Source organism: Neolamprologus brichardi, chromosome 15, assembly GCF_056152115.1.
Source record: "Neolamprologus brichardi isolate AB-2024 chromosome 15, ASM5615211v1, whole genome shotgun sequence".
In the NCBI taxonomy this organism is placed as follows: Eukaryota; Metazoa; Chordata; class Actinopteri; order Cichliformes; family Cichlidae; genus Neolamprologus; species Neolamprologus brichardi.
The window spans coordinates 37,590,001-37,605,978 of record NC_142118.1 but is presented as its reverse complement, the minus strand read 5'-3'; the positions used below and the strand labels follow the sequence as shown (position 1 = coordinate 37,605,978).

Here is a 15,978-nt window from a genome sequence, read left to right as displayed (position 1 = left end):
TTCACTTTATCACCCTGACTCTTTGTTGTTGCTCTCCCTCGCTCTCTGCTGAGCTCACTTTAGTCTCCGTTCGTCCCAGGATCAATGCCGCGTGGTTTCCGCAGGCAGACCAAGAGGCTGACAGTGACGACTACTGAGGGATCAAGCAAGGCGATCAGATTGTTTCCTCATTCTAATTTGTCCAGAGGATGCTGATGGGATCAATAAGGTCGCTTTGCAAGCTAGCCCGTGTGCTTGTGCTCAGCGCTCCTACAGGAGGGTGTGTGGACGGTAAACACTGGTCGATAGGAAATGGACTTTTCTGTGTGTTCTCACCACTAGAGGCTACTGTTGATCTCTTTATGAAATGCAGTGGAGATGCCACAAGACGGTGCACTGTAGATGTAGTATCACTAGTTTATGTTTCTTATGATTTATGTGCCACGAATAAGTATTTGCCCCCCTTGCCTGATTTCTTAGTTTTTTGCATATTTGTCACACTTACATGTTTCAGATCATCAAACAAATGTTAACATTAGACAAAGATAATGCAAGAAAATATAAAACACAGTTTTTAAATGATCATTTCATTTATTAAGGGCAAAATGCTATCCAAATCTACCTGCCCTGTGTGACCTATTGACTCAAGAGTCAAATAAAACTTATATGAAAAATTAATTGAGGTAAAAGATCTCAAAAATAAACCGATTCACCTTCCCAGCAGTGGTTAGACTACCAAAATCACTCTATGAGCACATCAAAAACTCATCCAGGGTGGCACTAAACAATATCTAAAGAACTGCAGGACTCAGTTGCCTGATTTAAGGTCAGTGTTGATGAATTAACATTAAGAAAGACTGGGCAAAAATGGCATCCATAGGAGATTTCCAAGGCAAAAACCACTGCTGAACAAAAAGAACATCTTGAATCCACAAGACATCTGGGAAAATGTTCTGCAGGCTGAGGAGAGTTGAACTGTTTGGAAGGTTTGCTTCTCGTTACATCTGGTGTGAAACTAACACCAGTTCATAAAAAGAAAGTCCGTTTTGTCCTTATTTATCCAAATGAAAATCTTTGGTGTGACTTTAAATGAGCCTTTCATGCTTGAAAAGCCTCCAGTTTGGCTGGATTAAAATCATTTTTGCAAATGATATAAAAAAAAATATATATATAAAAAAAAATGCTTGATTGCAGTTCTTTTTGTCGAGACTGGCCAATTATCAGGGTGCAATTACTTTTTCACATGGAGCCAGGTAGGTTTAGCTTTTTTTCATCTTAATAAATCGTTATTAACAAACTGCATTTTGCATTTACTCGGTTTATCTTATCTAATATTTAATTTTCTTGATGATCTGAAACATGTAAGTGTGATAAATATGCAAAAAAAAAGAGAAATCAGGAAGTGGGCAATATACATCGCTATATTTCACAGACTTATTAATCTTGCTATCTTTCCAACTTTGCTATGCTGAAAATCATATCATTATTTCAAATGTATGCATTATTATATGTAAGTTGGCGTTGTCCAAAATGCAACACATAGCATTTGTCATAGAAAACATGTTTCAGTGACACTTTGCCTTTTAGACTTAATGGTCTGGCACCCCTAATTTTCTTTGTCAACCAAAAGACCCTCAAGATGTAATGTCTTTCAAAAATAGTAAGAATGAAAAATTAAAATGAAATTAAAGTAAAAAGTAAAAGAATAAGTTGGTCACAGAAAAACAATCACAGCGTCTTGTTAATTGCCTCAGAACCCTTCACATGTATCACAGAACCTCTTGTGGAGATGAAAAACTGTCAGGCCATTAGTAATCATCACTGCTCAAAGTTCAGCTTCTACAAACTCTCCTTTTTACTTGAGAGACTCATGAGTGGCTGAAATAGTTTGTCTAGCATCCAGGTTTTTAATCCTATTCTAGTTTTGTTGACATTCAGACTGTAGCCATGATAAACTTGTGTGGACATTAAAGCACCCAGGCTTCATGGCTGCTATCAAATCTAAAATTTGACAGTCAAATTGGATTTAGCCATTGTATGAGATGATGAGAGTACTTGATCCTGTGATGAATGAAAATGTAAGAAGTAAAGAAGAGACAAAAGAAACACCCTTCAACAATGTCACGAGTGCTGATGTTACATTATTTGTCCACCAGAGGGCACTCTGTAGCTTCGCTAATGGGAGTGTGTGTTTGGATTTCCACAAACACAACAAGCTGCTGCTCCGAGTCAGGCAGAACATATGAGTAAGACACGACTTCTTGTGACAGTAAAAAAACAAAGCATCATCTGTTTCATAATAAGCACAATCACTACGTGACAGAATCACAAGCTTAATCTCTCTCTTAATAAAAATAGTGTACATGTATGGCTGAATAAAAACAAACAGGTGAGATGTTAGAATGCTTTTATTTTTATTTTAGTAAACACTCAAAACTTACAATAGACAGCTGCTGGGGTTTGGAAGAGAACAAATATTTAAAATATAATCAGAATTCTTGGAGCAGCCTCTCCGTGTATTAACATGCTGAATTTGCTCCCGGTGAAAATGTTAACTCCCGAATTTAAATATTTATAATGTTCTTATTTAATTCAGAGTCAGCTGTTTAAATCAGAACAGGTGAAATTCAAAACTGACAGCTCTCCAAGTAAGACTTCAATATTAAATAAAATGGTCCAGTTATGAAGCTTAAATTGAATCTTAGCCAGACAGATTTGCTCAGGAACTAATAAAACACTGAAAAAACCAAACATTAACATTTAGAAGTTACCTAAGTGACTTATATGTCATGTTTAACCTGAGTAGCGAAAGACCGGGGGTGTTGAAAACGATATGCCGGGAGTCCGCTGTTCTCACTGGCCCTGGTGAACATTGACCTCCCGGTCAGCTATCGAGCTGGTGGGTAACAGACGTCTCTGAAAACGTCTGAGCACTTTTGCAAATATGTGATGTCTTGATAAGAGCAGATATTTGAAGCTTACACAGCTACATTCTCGCCTGAAAATATCTTAAAAGTTTATTTTGTGACCCAGAAAGAGGAATATTTCAAACTTTTTAGCCGCTTTCCTCCACCATTGTTTGAGTTTTGAATGAAATGCATTCTGGGATATTTGGCTGCACCAAGTTGACACAAGTCACCATCGATGCGTGCTCGATAAAACGGGAGGAGCGAGAACACATCCTATTTTAGCATACTTGGCTTGATGCGTACTATGAATTGGAACAGTACTTGGTCTGCGGCTGATGACATGTCACAAGTCCAGTTCTCATCTAGAACTGGTTTTCAATTACCAAGTTGTTAGGCTGCATGACCCAAGGAAGTTTCTGACCTTAGTGCACAGACATGGTGCACAACATTTAGATAGCTGGGACACTGAAACTAAGACACATGTAGAAGTACAGATGCTAAAGGATTCGTTAGTAACAACAGTGCAGGTTGATAAATGAATATTCAGCTCAGACAATCTGAATGGAAACATGTATCTTCAACTGATACATCAAAGCGAAACGCTGCCAGGTTTCTTTTAATCTCTGTATGGTTCTTATAGTGTATTCAGTTTCTCACCATTTCAACCACCGTCTTTCTTTACGAGCAGAAAATGTTCCGAAATGTATAATAGGTGATTACATAATAATAATAATAACTTTATTTATAAAGTGCTTTCAAACAAAGTGCTGAAAAAAGATAAATAAATAAAAGCAATACAGAAAAAACAATGCAATTTAAAAACATACATACAGTGTCCAGCTTTCCATGTAGAGGTGCAGGTTTGTCACAACCACGATAAGCTCATGCTCAGTGCAACACATAACCACCATAAAAATCAGCTGTGTGTAAGCACACTCAGTGTGTTACTTGTTAATCCATCACTGGATTAAGTCACACAGATTCACGAGTGTGCAGTTTAGATTTTCGATCCACCTGATGCTGCCTTTTTTTTTCCAGCTAGAGCACAGGGACTGCTGAAGTCATAGGGAGACATAGAAACACACAAACAATGCAGGAAATGAAGCCTAGTCCAACACTGTGAGGCAACATTACCAATCATCCAGACACTGTGCTACCCCAGCAGCGACCGTTTCAATCTTCATAATGGTTGATTATATTCAAAAGAGGTTTAAAGACACACTCCCTGACCACAGCCAAATAAGAACAGGATTTGGCTGGTGACTGGTGTTAATTTCCCACACAGTTTATAGCCCGGGGCATGTTTTTAACAAACCACTGTAAAGATGCCATCTGTTTGAATGAAGTGACCTCCCAGGCATACAATTAAACCCAGCTGGCACAAGACACGACGAGTAGCAGAGAACTCTTTACTTGACATCCACATTAATATTTCACAGTGATTCCAAATAATGGCAATTATTACTGTAGCCATCACACAGCTTTATCTCATTAGCAGTATTGCAGTTTCGCGGCTGTATGGAGTTCTGACTGAACTCTGTCCCGTGTCAGATTGACGGATGTAGCCTGGGTTAGGCCTGTGCTGCTGCTGGAGCTGCTTTACATCAAAGAGCACGTCCAATGCGCTCCAGTCGAAAGCACACACTGATCCACGCTGTGCACTGCAGTCACCCTTTGAGCAGTCAACCTACTACTACTGTTCTGCAGCTGTAAAATATGGTTTTTCTTCTCCTCCACAGGCATTCCTACCCACTCCCCTCCCCCCCGTCCACCCCCTCCCCACCTTTCTCCTGCTGGGGATGTAAATAAGCTGGGGTTGTGCAGACCCTTGAGAAGTCCTCCCACTCCCGCTCTTCCCAACCACTGCTACCCCCTCTGACGTCCCTGCCCACTCACACTCTGCTGCTGCCGCCGCCGCCGCTGCTGTTTATGCAGCTGAAAGGTGCCAGGGAGATGCTCAGATGATCCATTGGGTCGTTGTGAACCACTTCGTCCACACAGCCCTAGACAGGGAAGACTAACTAGTGTGAGTGTGAGAGAGTCCTTGGGGGTGCTGCGAGCACCCTGTGAGGCCCGCCCGCCTGCCAAGCCTGGCAGAAAGCTTGGCTTGTCCCTTTACTCCTCCAACCCCTGAGATGCCCTCCCCTCCCAATGATGGAGGTGAGTAAGAGAGACTCAACTTTTTTGTGTGTGTGTGCATACACCACCTATAAAAGTACACATTAGCAGAAATACACACACAAATAATTTAGGGATCATGATGCACGGAGCTACGCCGAAATAAAACCATTTACATTCTAGCCTCATAAACACACCAGAGTAAATCCCCTGCAGAAATGAGCAAAATATATTAGAAGACTCAGTCTGGAGCACAAGCTGTGACTGTATCTAGCCTTGTTGTATGTTTTCTCCTCCTCCAGAGGATCAAGGAGCGTCCCCCGTGAACAGGCCATCTGTGGGCTCCTACCAGAGCAGCGGGAAGAGGAAGGTGCACACCAAAAAGAAAAAAGGCACCATTACCGCCAACGTCGCTGGCACAAAATATGAAATTGGTATTGTAATTTGCTTTCTTGTATTTATTAGTGAGAAGCATTTGAAATTATTTGACAATAGAAAAAAATGAGTAAAATAAACATACAAACCACTGGGGGAATCACCATACATCCCACGATACGATATTATTGCAATTTTTTAAAATATTTTGCGATATTCAGATTCTGTACATAAAGGTAAACTTTATCAATATTCATTTTCTCTAATATCAAAGTCTCACACTCAGTCTTTCTCTCATTTCAGTTTTATTGTTGACAAACTGAACGGTTTGTATTACAGTCTAGTCCAACTTAACTGAATCAACCATCTGGTACAATTATAGCTATTCTGAACTATGCAGTTTATGAAAACTATGCAGCCCCTTCAGCAACTGAAGAATTTGAAAGTAAATTAAAATAAAATATAATTTTACATTAAATAAAAAAGTTTTAAACTTAATTAAAATAAAACATGTCTTAAATTAAAATAAGTAAACTGTCATGTTTATTGCTGCCAAAAAAAAGTTAAACACATTTGGACAGTGAAGGAATGTCAGGATTCTTGCTCAGAAGTCAGAGAATGTTCCATTCCACGAAAAAATTGTTTGTAACAAAATATCGATTTCTGCCGTCCCTGTATCGATACATTATTAGCAAACAAAATATCACCATACTACATAGTATCGATTTTTTCCCCCACCCCTACAAACCACTGTGTGGTGTCGGGAAAGATCTTCTCTCGCCATGACTGAGGAGCTTCCAAAGATTCCACTACAGTGCGTTTAACGTAGAGTCTCCGAAATTCAAGCGTCTGAATCTTTATTTTGATTCATTCCTTGTGAAAATTTCATTTGTGAGTGAGACCAACAACTCGTGTGTTTCTTCTGCAGGTAGAATTAATGTTCTCTGACAAGGTGAATTTCTATTAATCTCAGAAACAGCCCTCAGTACGGCTTACTCTGTCTGTCAAAACCCCACAAAATCCAATCACAGTGTTTTCTCAACAATAAAATCTAATTTGCTGCGTTGGATTGTTTTTAAAGATACCGCCTTTATTTAATAGCTTCAGTTAAAACTAAAAGAGTTGCAGTCCAGCAAAACACTTCTCAAAGAGACAGCTTGGCTTCATATACATGCATAAATCTTTGTTGAGGTAATATAACTTAGAGGTGAGCTTTTTTAGATTGGCTGAAATAGCATTGTAAGCATTCCTCCCATGTTCAATATACTGTGTGGCAGCAGGGCTCTCAGGGGTGAACTACAACCTATGAAACTAAAGAGTCAGCAGCAGAAAGTAGAAGTTGGATGCTGCAGGGATCTTGTAGGTAGATGGAAGTCCAGCTGTGAGTCAGTCAGCTAGCTGTGACGAGACCCTCACAGTGGCCATTCTGAGAGCAGAGCAGAGCTATTTTGGAGGGAAATTAACACTAAGGGCCAGATAGATGGCTCATTTTTGCTGTTACCTTTTTTTGCAGCTGTCTTTTTCTGTTTCAGAATTGATAGCGTTACGAGAAAAGGTTAAAGGTTAGGGAGTATGTGGCTGGAAATCTGCTTTACACACACTGAGAAGGGACTGCCGACTCGTTACCCTGAGGATGTCTATTTAGTAAGATGTGTAAGAAAGGCCGATTAAATCTTTTTTTGTACTCAAAGCCCTGCTAGTAACTGCAAGCATAGGCCTGCTGTGATGTAAACCCTTCCTGTTCCAGTTAGCAAAACACTGTGAGCCTCTACCTACGTTAACAGATGGATGAAGTCACATCGGAAACACGCAACATTAGGCAAGCCTTCTCCAGGTTTGTGGAGGCTTTCAAGAAATTAATTAATACCTTGTTTCGTTAGGGCATATGAATTTTTCATTACTCGCTGAATAATGAATCGTTGTTGGATTAATGTCCAAATGGGCTTGCCACCTATCTCTCATACTATGGGGTTTCCAGTGGGATTTGAATGCATTACAGACAATTAATTTATCTTTTTGAAGAGAGGCATTACGATTGGCTGCTCTGCAACCATTCCATGAATGGTAAATATTGCTGTGAGCTTTTTGATCTATAATCTCCGCGTCTCATTCCTCCCCTAATGTATGCAAAAACAAAATTTAAGCCAAGCAAAATGTTTGAGTGAAATATTGATCTGCAAAGCAGAAATAATTGATTTGTGGGTCCAGGTCATTTCTTATTCTTATTTTGCATCAATATCATTGAGTTGTTTTGCCGTCGTGAATATGTATAGTCAACCCTCTGGGGGTGTTTTCCTAAAATCAAAGTGTATGTAAAGCTTATTTAAGTGACTGCATGTCTCACTCTATTAATGGAATACAATCTAATGAGAGTGTTTCCCTCACAGTTCGTATAGTCATCAATGAAATGGACTTCATCAAGACCCGCGATGATGATGAGACTGCCAACCTCATCTGGAACGACTCAGCTGTGCAGCATGAGAAAATCGCTGAGCTCAGGAATTACCAGGTATACATGGTTACCATGTCAAGTCAGTACACCTTTGTTAGTGGTTCAATAGCCTAGAGCGGCGGTCCCTAATCCCCGGGCCTCGGACCGGTACCGGTCCGTGAGTCGTTTGGTACCGGGCCGCGAGAGTTGAGGCTCAGGTGTGAAATGTATAGTTTTCAGGGTTTTTATCGGTTTTCAGCGTTATTTTGTTATCGTTTTTATCGTTAACTTGGTTTTCCTGGGTCTTTTCACGTGTGTTATGAATAAATCTTCTTTTTTTCAGTACCAGTACTAGTTTTATGTTGTTGTATTTATCCGCGACACCTTAAAGGCCGGTCCATGAAAATATTGTCGGGCATAAACCGGTCCGTGGCGCAAAAAAGGTTGGAGACCGCTGGCCTAGAGGTTATAGAGGAGAGCTCTCTGGATAAGGGTTCAATTCCTCTGCTGACCAGGAAAATATGGCTCTTAATCTTTGGAGCTCAAGAATATGGACCGAGACGTCTGAAAAAGATTGTTACTTGAGTAGGAAAGGTGAGATTTTACCTGTGAAAGATGCCTCTGATTGAAATGCACTGTCAGTAAAAACAAGATTGAGATGCTGTAATAACCATGCTGCTTATAACTGATTTTTCTATTAAAACTCTACTTTTTAAGATGCCATAGACCATAGGTGTCAAACTGTGGCCCGCGGGCCAAATTTGGCCGCAGCCGTGAAGCCATACCAAATTACTATCAGAGCTGGCCTACTGGTATTATACAGCTAATGTATATATTGTTTAGTATTAAGCTTCGCTTGTTCCATATTCAGTTTTTCAGCAAAACTTATTTGAGTTCATAAGAAAAGATTCATTCTTATATCTGGAGGAAGATTTTTTTTTCAATAAATATTAATGTTAGCCAGCGACTTTGTTCCAGTTTTGAATTTTGGCCCACTGTGTATTTGAGTTTGACACCCCTGCTGTAGACGTTTTCTTACACAGTCAGAACAAACTATTAAATGAAATGTGAATAAATCTTAGCTACCAGAGGTTTGCCAAGAATTAAAGATAGAATTTCAAAAAAAGGTCATTCGTGTGTGTGAAGAAAAGCAGGGTTCGCTGCTTTATTATCCTTCGGTTGTGTAAACCACAACATGTCAAATTTATAACATGTAAACCTGCTGACGTTTAGCTTTTGATCAAATAAATGAATACAGGAAGTATCATATGTACACTTTAGGAAACAGCTGTTTCCATGAAGATCGTGACTGGGATCGCTGAACCTGATGAACCCATGTGTTTCTGGGTTAATCCCACCCAGGGTCTCTTTGCAGTACCCGTCTGCCTTATTTCTGTCTACCACCAAATGACAACTATTAAACTGAGTATATTTAAAAAAGAAAGGAGGTGAGAACAGATGGGACGGAGGCGGTATTTGGAGAATTATGCTGGAAGACAACTGAATGAGAGCATTCAGTTACAATAATAACAATTAAATAAGTTATAATAGGAACAATTTAATAAAATATAAGTGAACAAAAGGAAAAACGATAAGCTGGCAGAAGACAGTCTGGCTTCCTTAAACCATCAGAGTGAGAGCAAATAGTAAGGAGGGGTGAGCCCAATGAGAGCGAACATCTTCCACAGAGACGGGAAGATTGACGGGTAAACTGACAAGTTGTGAGCAGCAGGGGATGTTTGGGCGGGTTTCAGACGTCACCTGTGATGTTGATAAGAAGGCCCTGAACAACAAGAGTTGTTCTGAGTTCTCCATGCTGGTCTGAGTGATCTTACCTCTGTTTGACCCCCCCGCCCTGCTGGGTGAACTTGGCTGATCCCGGTCAGCTCTGAGCATTAGCTATCCATCTTGTCGAGCGCTTATTTGATTAGACTGGGCACTAATGATCGATTAAATCACAGGCTAGTCAGGAATCGTATGGCTTGTTAGGAAAGGGGCAGCAAGAGTTCAGCTAAGTAGATTGAATATTACAAATACTGTAACAGCTTAACATGTTGTAACGTGGCTAATGTTTCACGTAGAGCTGGTGATGTCAGGTTTTTTCTTTTTTTTAAGCGCTCCCTCACGCCGCCGTGGTGCTTCATGAGATAATTTTTCAGAAGAAAAGTAGAAGTCCCTCAACAATTGGTTTTGATTTCCCCTCACGAGTCACGTCGTCTCGCAGCATTGGCATAATTGTGCAATCTCTTCCGAATCCCTAATTACGTCTGTCTCGTTTGGATAATAATCACGCATTCCCTTTACCCTCTGCATCCTTGTTTTTTTTTCCTTTTTCCCCTCCCTTCTCCTACTCTTTCTCCCTCTTTTAATTTTTCCTTTTTTCCTTTTAGTGATGTACTGTGAGAGTTTGCTGTCAAGTTTCACTTCATATGAGCCTAATTAACGCCCCTGTTCAGGCTCATTTGGTCAAAGAATACAGAAAACCCGGAGTTTTTCCTATACCCCCACCTCCCTTTCGGCACATTCAAAGCAATTCATTCAACTGTCACTGCAGGAGCTTGCGATGCAGAACCAATTACCTTGGCCCCTCTGAGTTGAGATTGATCTTTTTTTTTTCCTCGCCTCTTCCCTCCCCAACCTTTAAAGTATAAAAAAAAAACCCATGGTAAACTAAATAAAGGTTAAGAAAGGTCTCAGCGTCACCTTTTTGTTTTGAGTCCGTAATTGGGCATAAATGTCAGAACATTGTAAGCTCACTTCAGGTTGCTGCCTTTAATGTGCTCATTTTTATGAAGGGGTGGGGGTGAAATTGAGTGGCGTAATGGCCCTAACAACATTATTATGTCTGCTTGTCCCGTCGCAGAGAATTAACCATTTCCCTGGGATGGGCGAAATCTGCCGAAAAGACTGCCTAGCAAGAAACATGGCCAAGTAAGTTTTTTGTTCCTCTCTTACAACACTGGCTAAATTAGAAGACGAGTTGAGTTGCAGATGTGCGTGAAAGCCTGCATGCGCTACAAGGTACAACAGGGTGTCTGCACACTTAGCAGACAAATAAGTAGACACTGCAGCGAAAGCACAACCTTTAAAAACTACAAGTGGCTGACTCTAGATCGTTAAAAAAGGAGAGAATAAAACACATTTATGTTACTCTCTTTTTTGTCTCTCCAGAATGATCAAGTGTCAGCCTCAAGAGTACAGCTTCATACCCAAAACCTGGATCTTCCCTGCTGAGTACACTCAGTTCCAGAACTACGTCAAAGAGCTACGCAGGAAACGCAAGCAGAAGACCTTTATAGTCAAACCTGCCAACGGAGCCATGGGTCACGGGTAGGTCAGAGGCTAGCGAGCGCTGGTGCAATCTGTACGCATCCAGAGGAGAGCAGAGCGAGCAGAAGGAGAGTAGCTGAAGGAGATGATAAGTAAGTGGGTGAAGGAGGAAATTAGCGCTAGAGCAAATGGAGGACAAGCACAACAAAACAAGGCAATAAGAGGTTTGTGACCCTGACATGGGTGTCTGTGGAAATAGCATTATAGCTGCGACCAGATTGAGTATTTGAGCTGAGAGGGTGTGGTGAATCTCATTGTGGGCTTCATTGTCCTCGATGGTCACACTCTCCATAAATCAGAGGTTATCGCCGCCGTTGGAGGACACACACACATGCACACATGGTTGCTGGCAGTTACTGTAGTTCCCCCCCTGAAGGTCTCTGCATGTGATTATTGGAGTCCTTTATGAGGCACCATCAGCAGAGACCAGTCAGATTAGAAAATGGACAACGATGGCTGCTGCAGGCGACTCCGTCTCTCAATAGCATCACTTTATCAGAAGATGAGCCGGCTGTGGCACCTGAATGCATATTTCATACTTTGCGGTCCCGTGGGCTGAGTGCCTCTCATGCTTGTGATGTCATGCGCCCGTTGTATGTTTTGACTACAGGAGAGTTGAAACATGAAGAGACCAAATGCAAGCACAGAGACTTGGATTTTTTTTAATGTATGAGGTACACGTGTGCACTGTAAGCAAGCAAAGAGACAAAACCCTGGCAAGCAACACAGCTGACCTAGTTTGAACTGTGTAGCTTTTGCTGATGAGCAACTTGAGTAACTTTCAAAGATGTAACCAGTGATGTTTTTGGCATTATATTGAGAGGTGTGCCTAAAGGAGGGGCAGACAAAAATTATGCAAAACAGGGTGCGTTCAGTAGATCCTGAGGAGGTCCAGGGGGTGGAGGGGCACAGCGCTCTGATGATGCACCTCTTTCTTTTTTTGCTATTTAATATCAAAGAGAAAAAGGTAAATATCCTAAATTGTATTTCATATTCTGACATGAGCCAGGCAGTCAGGGTCGATTTAAGCTGCGTGGCGCTCACAGTCACACAGCCGAGCGGAAATGAAGCGAAGTGGTTTCAAATATTCAGGCCAGGCTGGTTTTTGTAACGAATACAGTTTTATAGGATAGAAAAATAAATAAATGAATAGATGGAATATTTTTAGAGGCTAAAATATGGGAAAATAATCTGGTTTGAATGTTGCACCATTTCTATCTCAAGCTCTGTAGAATATGTTGAAATTTCTGAAAATACCAGATATTTATTTAATATCCTTTCTGACTTATTATTCTTTGAAAATATGATCCCTGAAGTGTGTGTATGAAGAAATCCTTTGGAGTGCCATCATCACTGGCGCCAATAGGTGGGGATATTGAAGTACAAATAACTCAGCGTGCTTCACCTCTCCCTCTAATTCTCTTTGAATTTGTCCTTTCTGGTATAATGTGCGCATTACTTATAACTCCATGCTGCACTAAGCCCTTATTTATTAAAGAATAAAAGGCAGCAAAGGCTGAATTATTGCAATACATTAAGAATATGAAAGATGATGAGTTTAGCTCGACCACTCAACGGCAGGCGGCTCACAAGATTAGATTTTTCTCTTTTTTTTCCCTTTTTTTTTTTGCATGGTGTGACGCGGCAGGAAATTAAGTTATATCTACCCCCTGTAATTTATTTTTCCGTCAACCAACTAAATGAAGTTATTGTTTGTGTCTGAAGCCCAGCTTGTTATAAGGGAAACAAAATAAAAGCGCGTGCGGAGCTTAAAAAGGCGAGATCCCCTCCAGTGCCAAATTAAATAGGCAGGGGAGAGTGGGCCGTGATTATCTGACACCCCAGCTCATCAATCATGTCGTCTCCTCTGCTACTTCCACTCGACTAACTAACACTGTTAACCCCGTCTTCATCATTCAGCTTTCTGTCTGCCTGTTTGGAAAGCCCCTCACATCGTCCATGAAATCCCCCCCTCCACATAAAAACTGAAGAAACTTCTCCCTGTTTTGTTTGAGTGCTGCAACAAACAGGCAGGTAAAACGCTCGTCTGTAGTAGAGAAGCCTCGTAGTTGGCAGGAGTCGCCGCTAATTGATAAACCCAAAGTAACAGCGACATTATACTCGAGTAGATCTACCAGTAATGAATTTCGAAGACCTTATTTGATCATAACCTGAAAAACTAAATCTTAGTAAACCCCCCCCCAGCTCTGGTAAGCTAGGAGTTGATGAAGTTGACTGAGCAGCTAAACTAAATAAGAATATATCCTGATCACCTGAGCTCTGGTAGTTTTCTACCACCACTCTTGAATAGTTAAATTACTTTTGTGTGTGTTTGTTTTGGACCAATCAGTTCTCCACATTTTAGCCCTGTGTTGCGTTTATGCGTGCAGTGTTCCTGCTCGCTTGCGTATAATGGAGCCTTCCTGGCTGTGCGCGTAATCAGGTTAGCCCCAGTCCGCTTTAACTATGAGTGATGGCGATATAGGTCAGTCGCTTTGTGCGCGCATAGTGGAAGATCGTTTAAAAATGCCCCCTCACCCGCACTGCACACGTATGTACACCACACGCATTCAGACAGACGCACACTGTTGCGAACGTCGTCCCCTCACACATACAAGCACATGGACGTACACAAGCTAATAAAACACATCTTAAGTCCAGCCGGCAACAGTCTGCTCTTTATAAGAACTGAGTGCCAGTGACATGAGACCAAAGCAAATGAATTAGAGTGGAGGTTAAAACGGAGCGCACTGTCTGCTGCTATTAACCTGCGCATGGCTAAATGACCCTATTAGAACATGTGATGCACTGTGCCATTTAGACTGAATGGAGTTTGGCTACAGAAAATCACAATAATCTCCAGATGCTGACCGGCTATGGCCCAGACGAACCATTATTTGCGCTGTACCTGTCTGTTTCATGCGCAATCATTTCTCAAATCGTTCTGTTTAGATGGCAAGGTAATGAATAGAGTAACAGCATTTTTGGATGGTCGAATGCGTCGCAACGCCAGACAGCTCATCCTGTTCAAACTAGACTGGACTCATTTTTACATATTTCCACTGAAGGTTCTGGTGCTGTGGAGGCTCATTGAATACCATCAGGGCGTGACTCTGACCCTCTCAGCTATTAATGCTAAATGTCTTTATTATAAAAGAGTTTCTAATCATTTTGTGCTCAGTAAGGACGCACTGTTATCTTCTCCTTCCAACTACATCTATTGATTAGCAGGCTAAAGCTATTCTTGGCATGCGAAGATTGAAAGTACCACTAGTATTGGCATCTGCAGCAAGCCAGACATATATCTCCAACTTTTCCAGATGACTTTGAAATGAAATATTGTGTTGAGACACATAAAATCTGTATCTTGTTTGCCCCCCTCCTTTTTTTCCCTTCAACATGTATATAAGACAGTGCCAATGTCATCAGTCATGTTCATGGTCTCTGCTGTGCTCCCATCTATCATTTTTTTAATTATCTTTTTTGTCTTTACTATGCCATATTTTATTATGCTGCTGACGACACCATAATTTCCCCCCCGAGGATTAATAAAGTTTCTCTCGATCCAGGATCTCACTTATCCGTAACTGTGAGAAGCTGCCAGCGCAGGAGCACTTTATCGTTCAGGAGTACCTAGACAAGCCCTTCCTGATGGAGGGCTACAAGTTCGACCTGCGGATCTACATCCTCGTCACTTCCTGCGACCCTCTCCGCATTTTCCTTTACAACGACGGCCTCGTTCGTATGGGCACAGAGAAGTACCATGCACCCAGCGAAGCCAACCTGGTGAGTGACAAATAATGAAGCTACTGTTATGCAGGTATTCACACACACCTCCGCCTTTTTCTTGAGTTTGATAGAAGTGCATGGCACTGCGGTGCATTTATATTACTGAAAACAATACATATATAGTGCTCAGCGTGTTATAAATTCAGTAATGCACTACTAACATTTTATTTATTATGCACTTCCATGACCTGCAGCCGTAGCCTCGTGCAACTCAGCACAATCAGATTAAAAACAAATGAAACAAAGGTTGGAAACAGTGTTGTCTTTACATAACAACATGCATGCACACATATAAATAGTCCACAATTGGCAATAACTGATATTGTTCACATATACACACACACACACACACACATGGACGCAAAATATGCAGACATACTGTATGCACACAAATGCCCACATGCCAGATGTCTCCTGTAATATCAAGCCGCTCGTATTTGCCTTGAGGTTCTGCACCTGCTGAAGCACAGTCTGTTGCTGATGATGGGATACATACGCACATGCACACGCGTGCACACACGCAGACACGCACTCAGTGAGTTCAGAGGACATTATGGTGGCTTACACTCATTCCTGTAGGTTTGCGCTACTCTTAACCATTACTGCTATTTGCCGAGCCCTAACTGCTGCCCTGGCCTTAACCTAACCTTACCCCGTCTTTAAAATTTGTCTTCACCTTAAATTTAATGATTTACGTTACGGCTGCTTGCTTTTTGTCCTCATAAGAAAGGCACGGCCTCATAATGTGTGTAAATAGATTTACATGAGTAATGCCTGTATCACCGCTTCCTATCAAGCACGGTACTTATCTAAAATATGAGCGCGCACGTGCACGCATAGACACGCAGGACGATGACATGAAGCGTGCGTTGTGTTAGTCTGTGACATATGATGGAGTGAGTCATGCCATGGAGATGGATGTTTAATCCCACAGAGAGTGGCTTCCAGACAGCCATCAGGTGCTGGAGTGGCCTGCGGTCACAGCGGTTATTACCTTGTAGGCTAAGGACAAGGATGTATTGTCTTCAGGTGTAAGGGATGGTGTTT

At 41.3% G+C, this 15,978-nt stretch overlaps 1 protein-coding gene across 3 annotated transcripts in view; it reads left to right on the top strand.

The window, feature by feature from the left end:
• Positions 1-15,978, top strand: part of ttll7 (tubulin tyrosine ligase-like family, member 7) — a 90,479-nt gene that overhangs the window by 7,562 nt on the left and 66,939 nt on the right. For all 3 annotated transcript variants that reach the window (XM_087852825.1, XM_087852826.1, XM_087852824.1), the window contains exons 2-7: positions 4,628-5,048; positions 5,309-5,440; positions 7,769-7,890; positions 10,676-10,743; positions 10,984-11,142; positions 14,712-14,928. In XM_087852825.1, coding sequence (XP_087708951.1) covers positions 5,024-5,048; positions 5,309-5,440; positions 7,769-7,890; positions 10,676-10,743; positions 10,984-11,142; positions 14,712-14,928 — 723 coding nt within the window. In that variant the 5' untranslated portion in view covers positions 4,628-5,023. The remainder of the gene's footprint in view (positions 1-4,627; positions 5,049-5,308; positions 5,441-7,768; positions 7,891-10,675; positions 10,744-10,983; positions 11,143-14,711; positions 14,929-15,978) is intronic.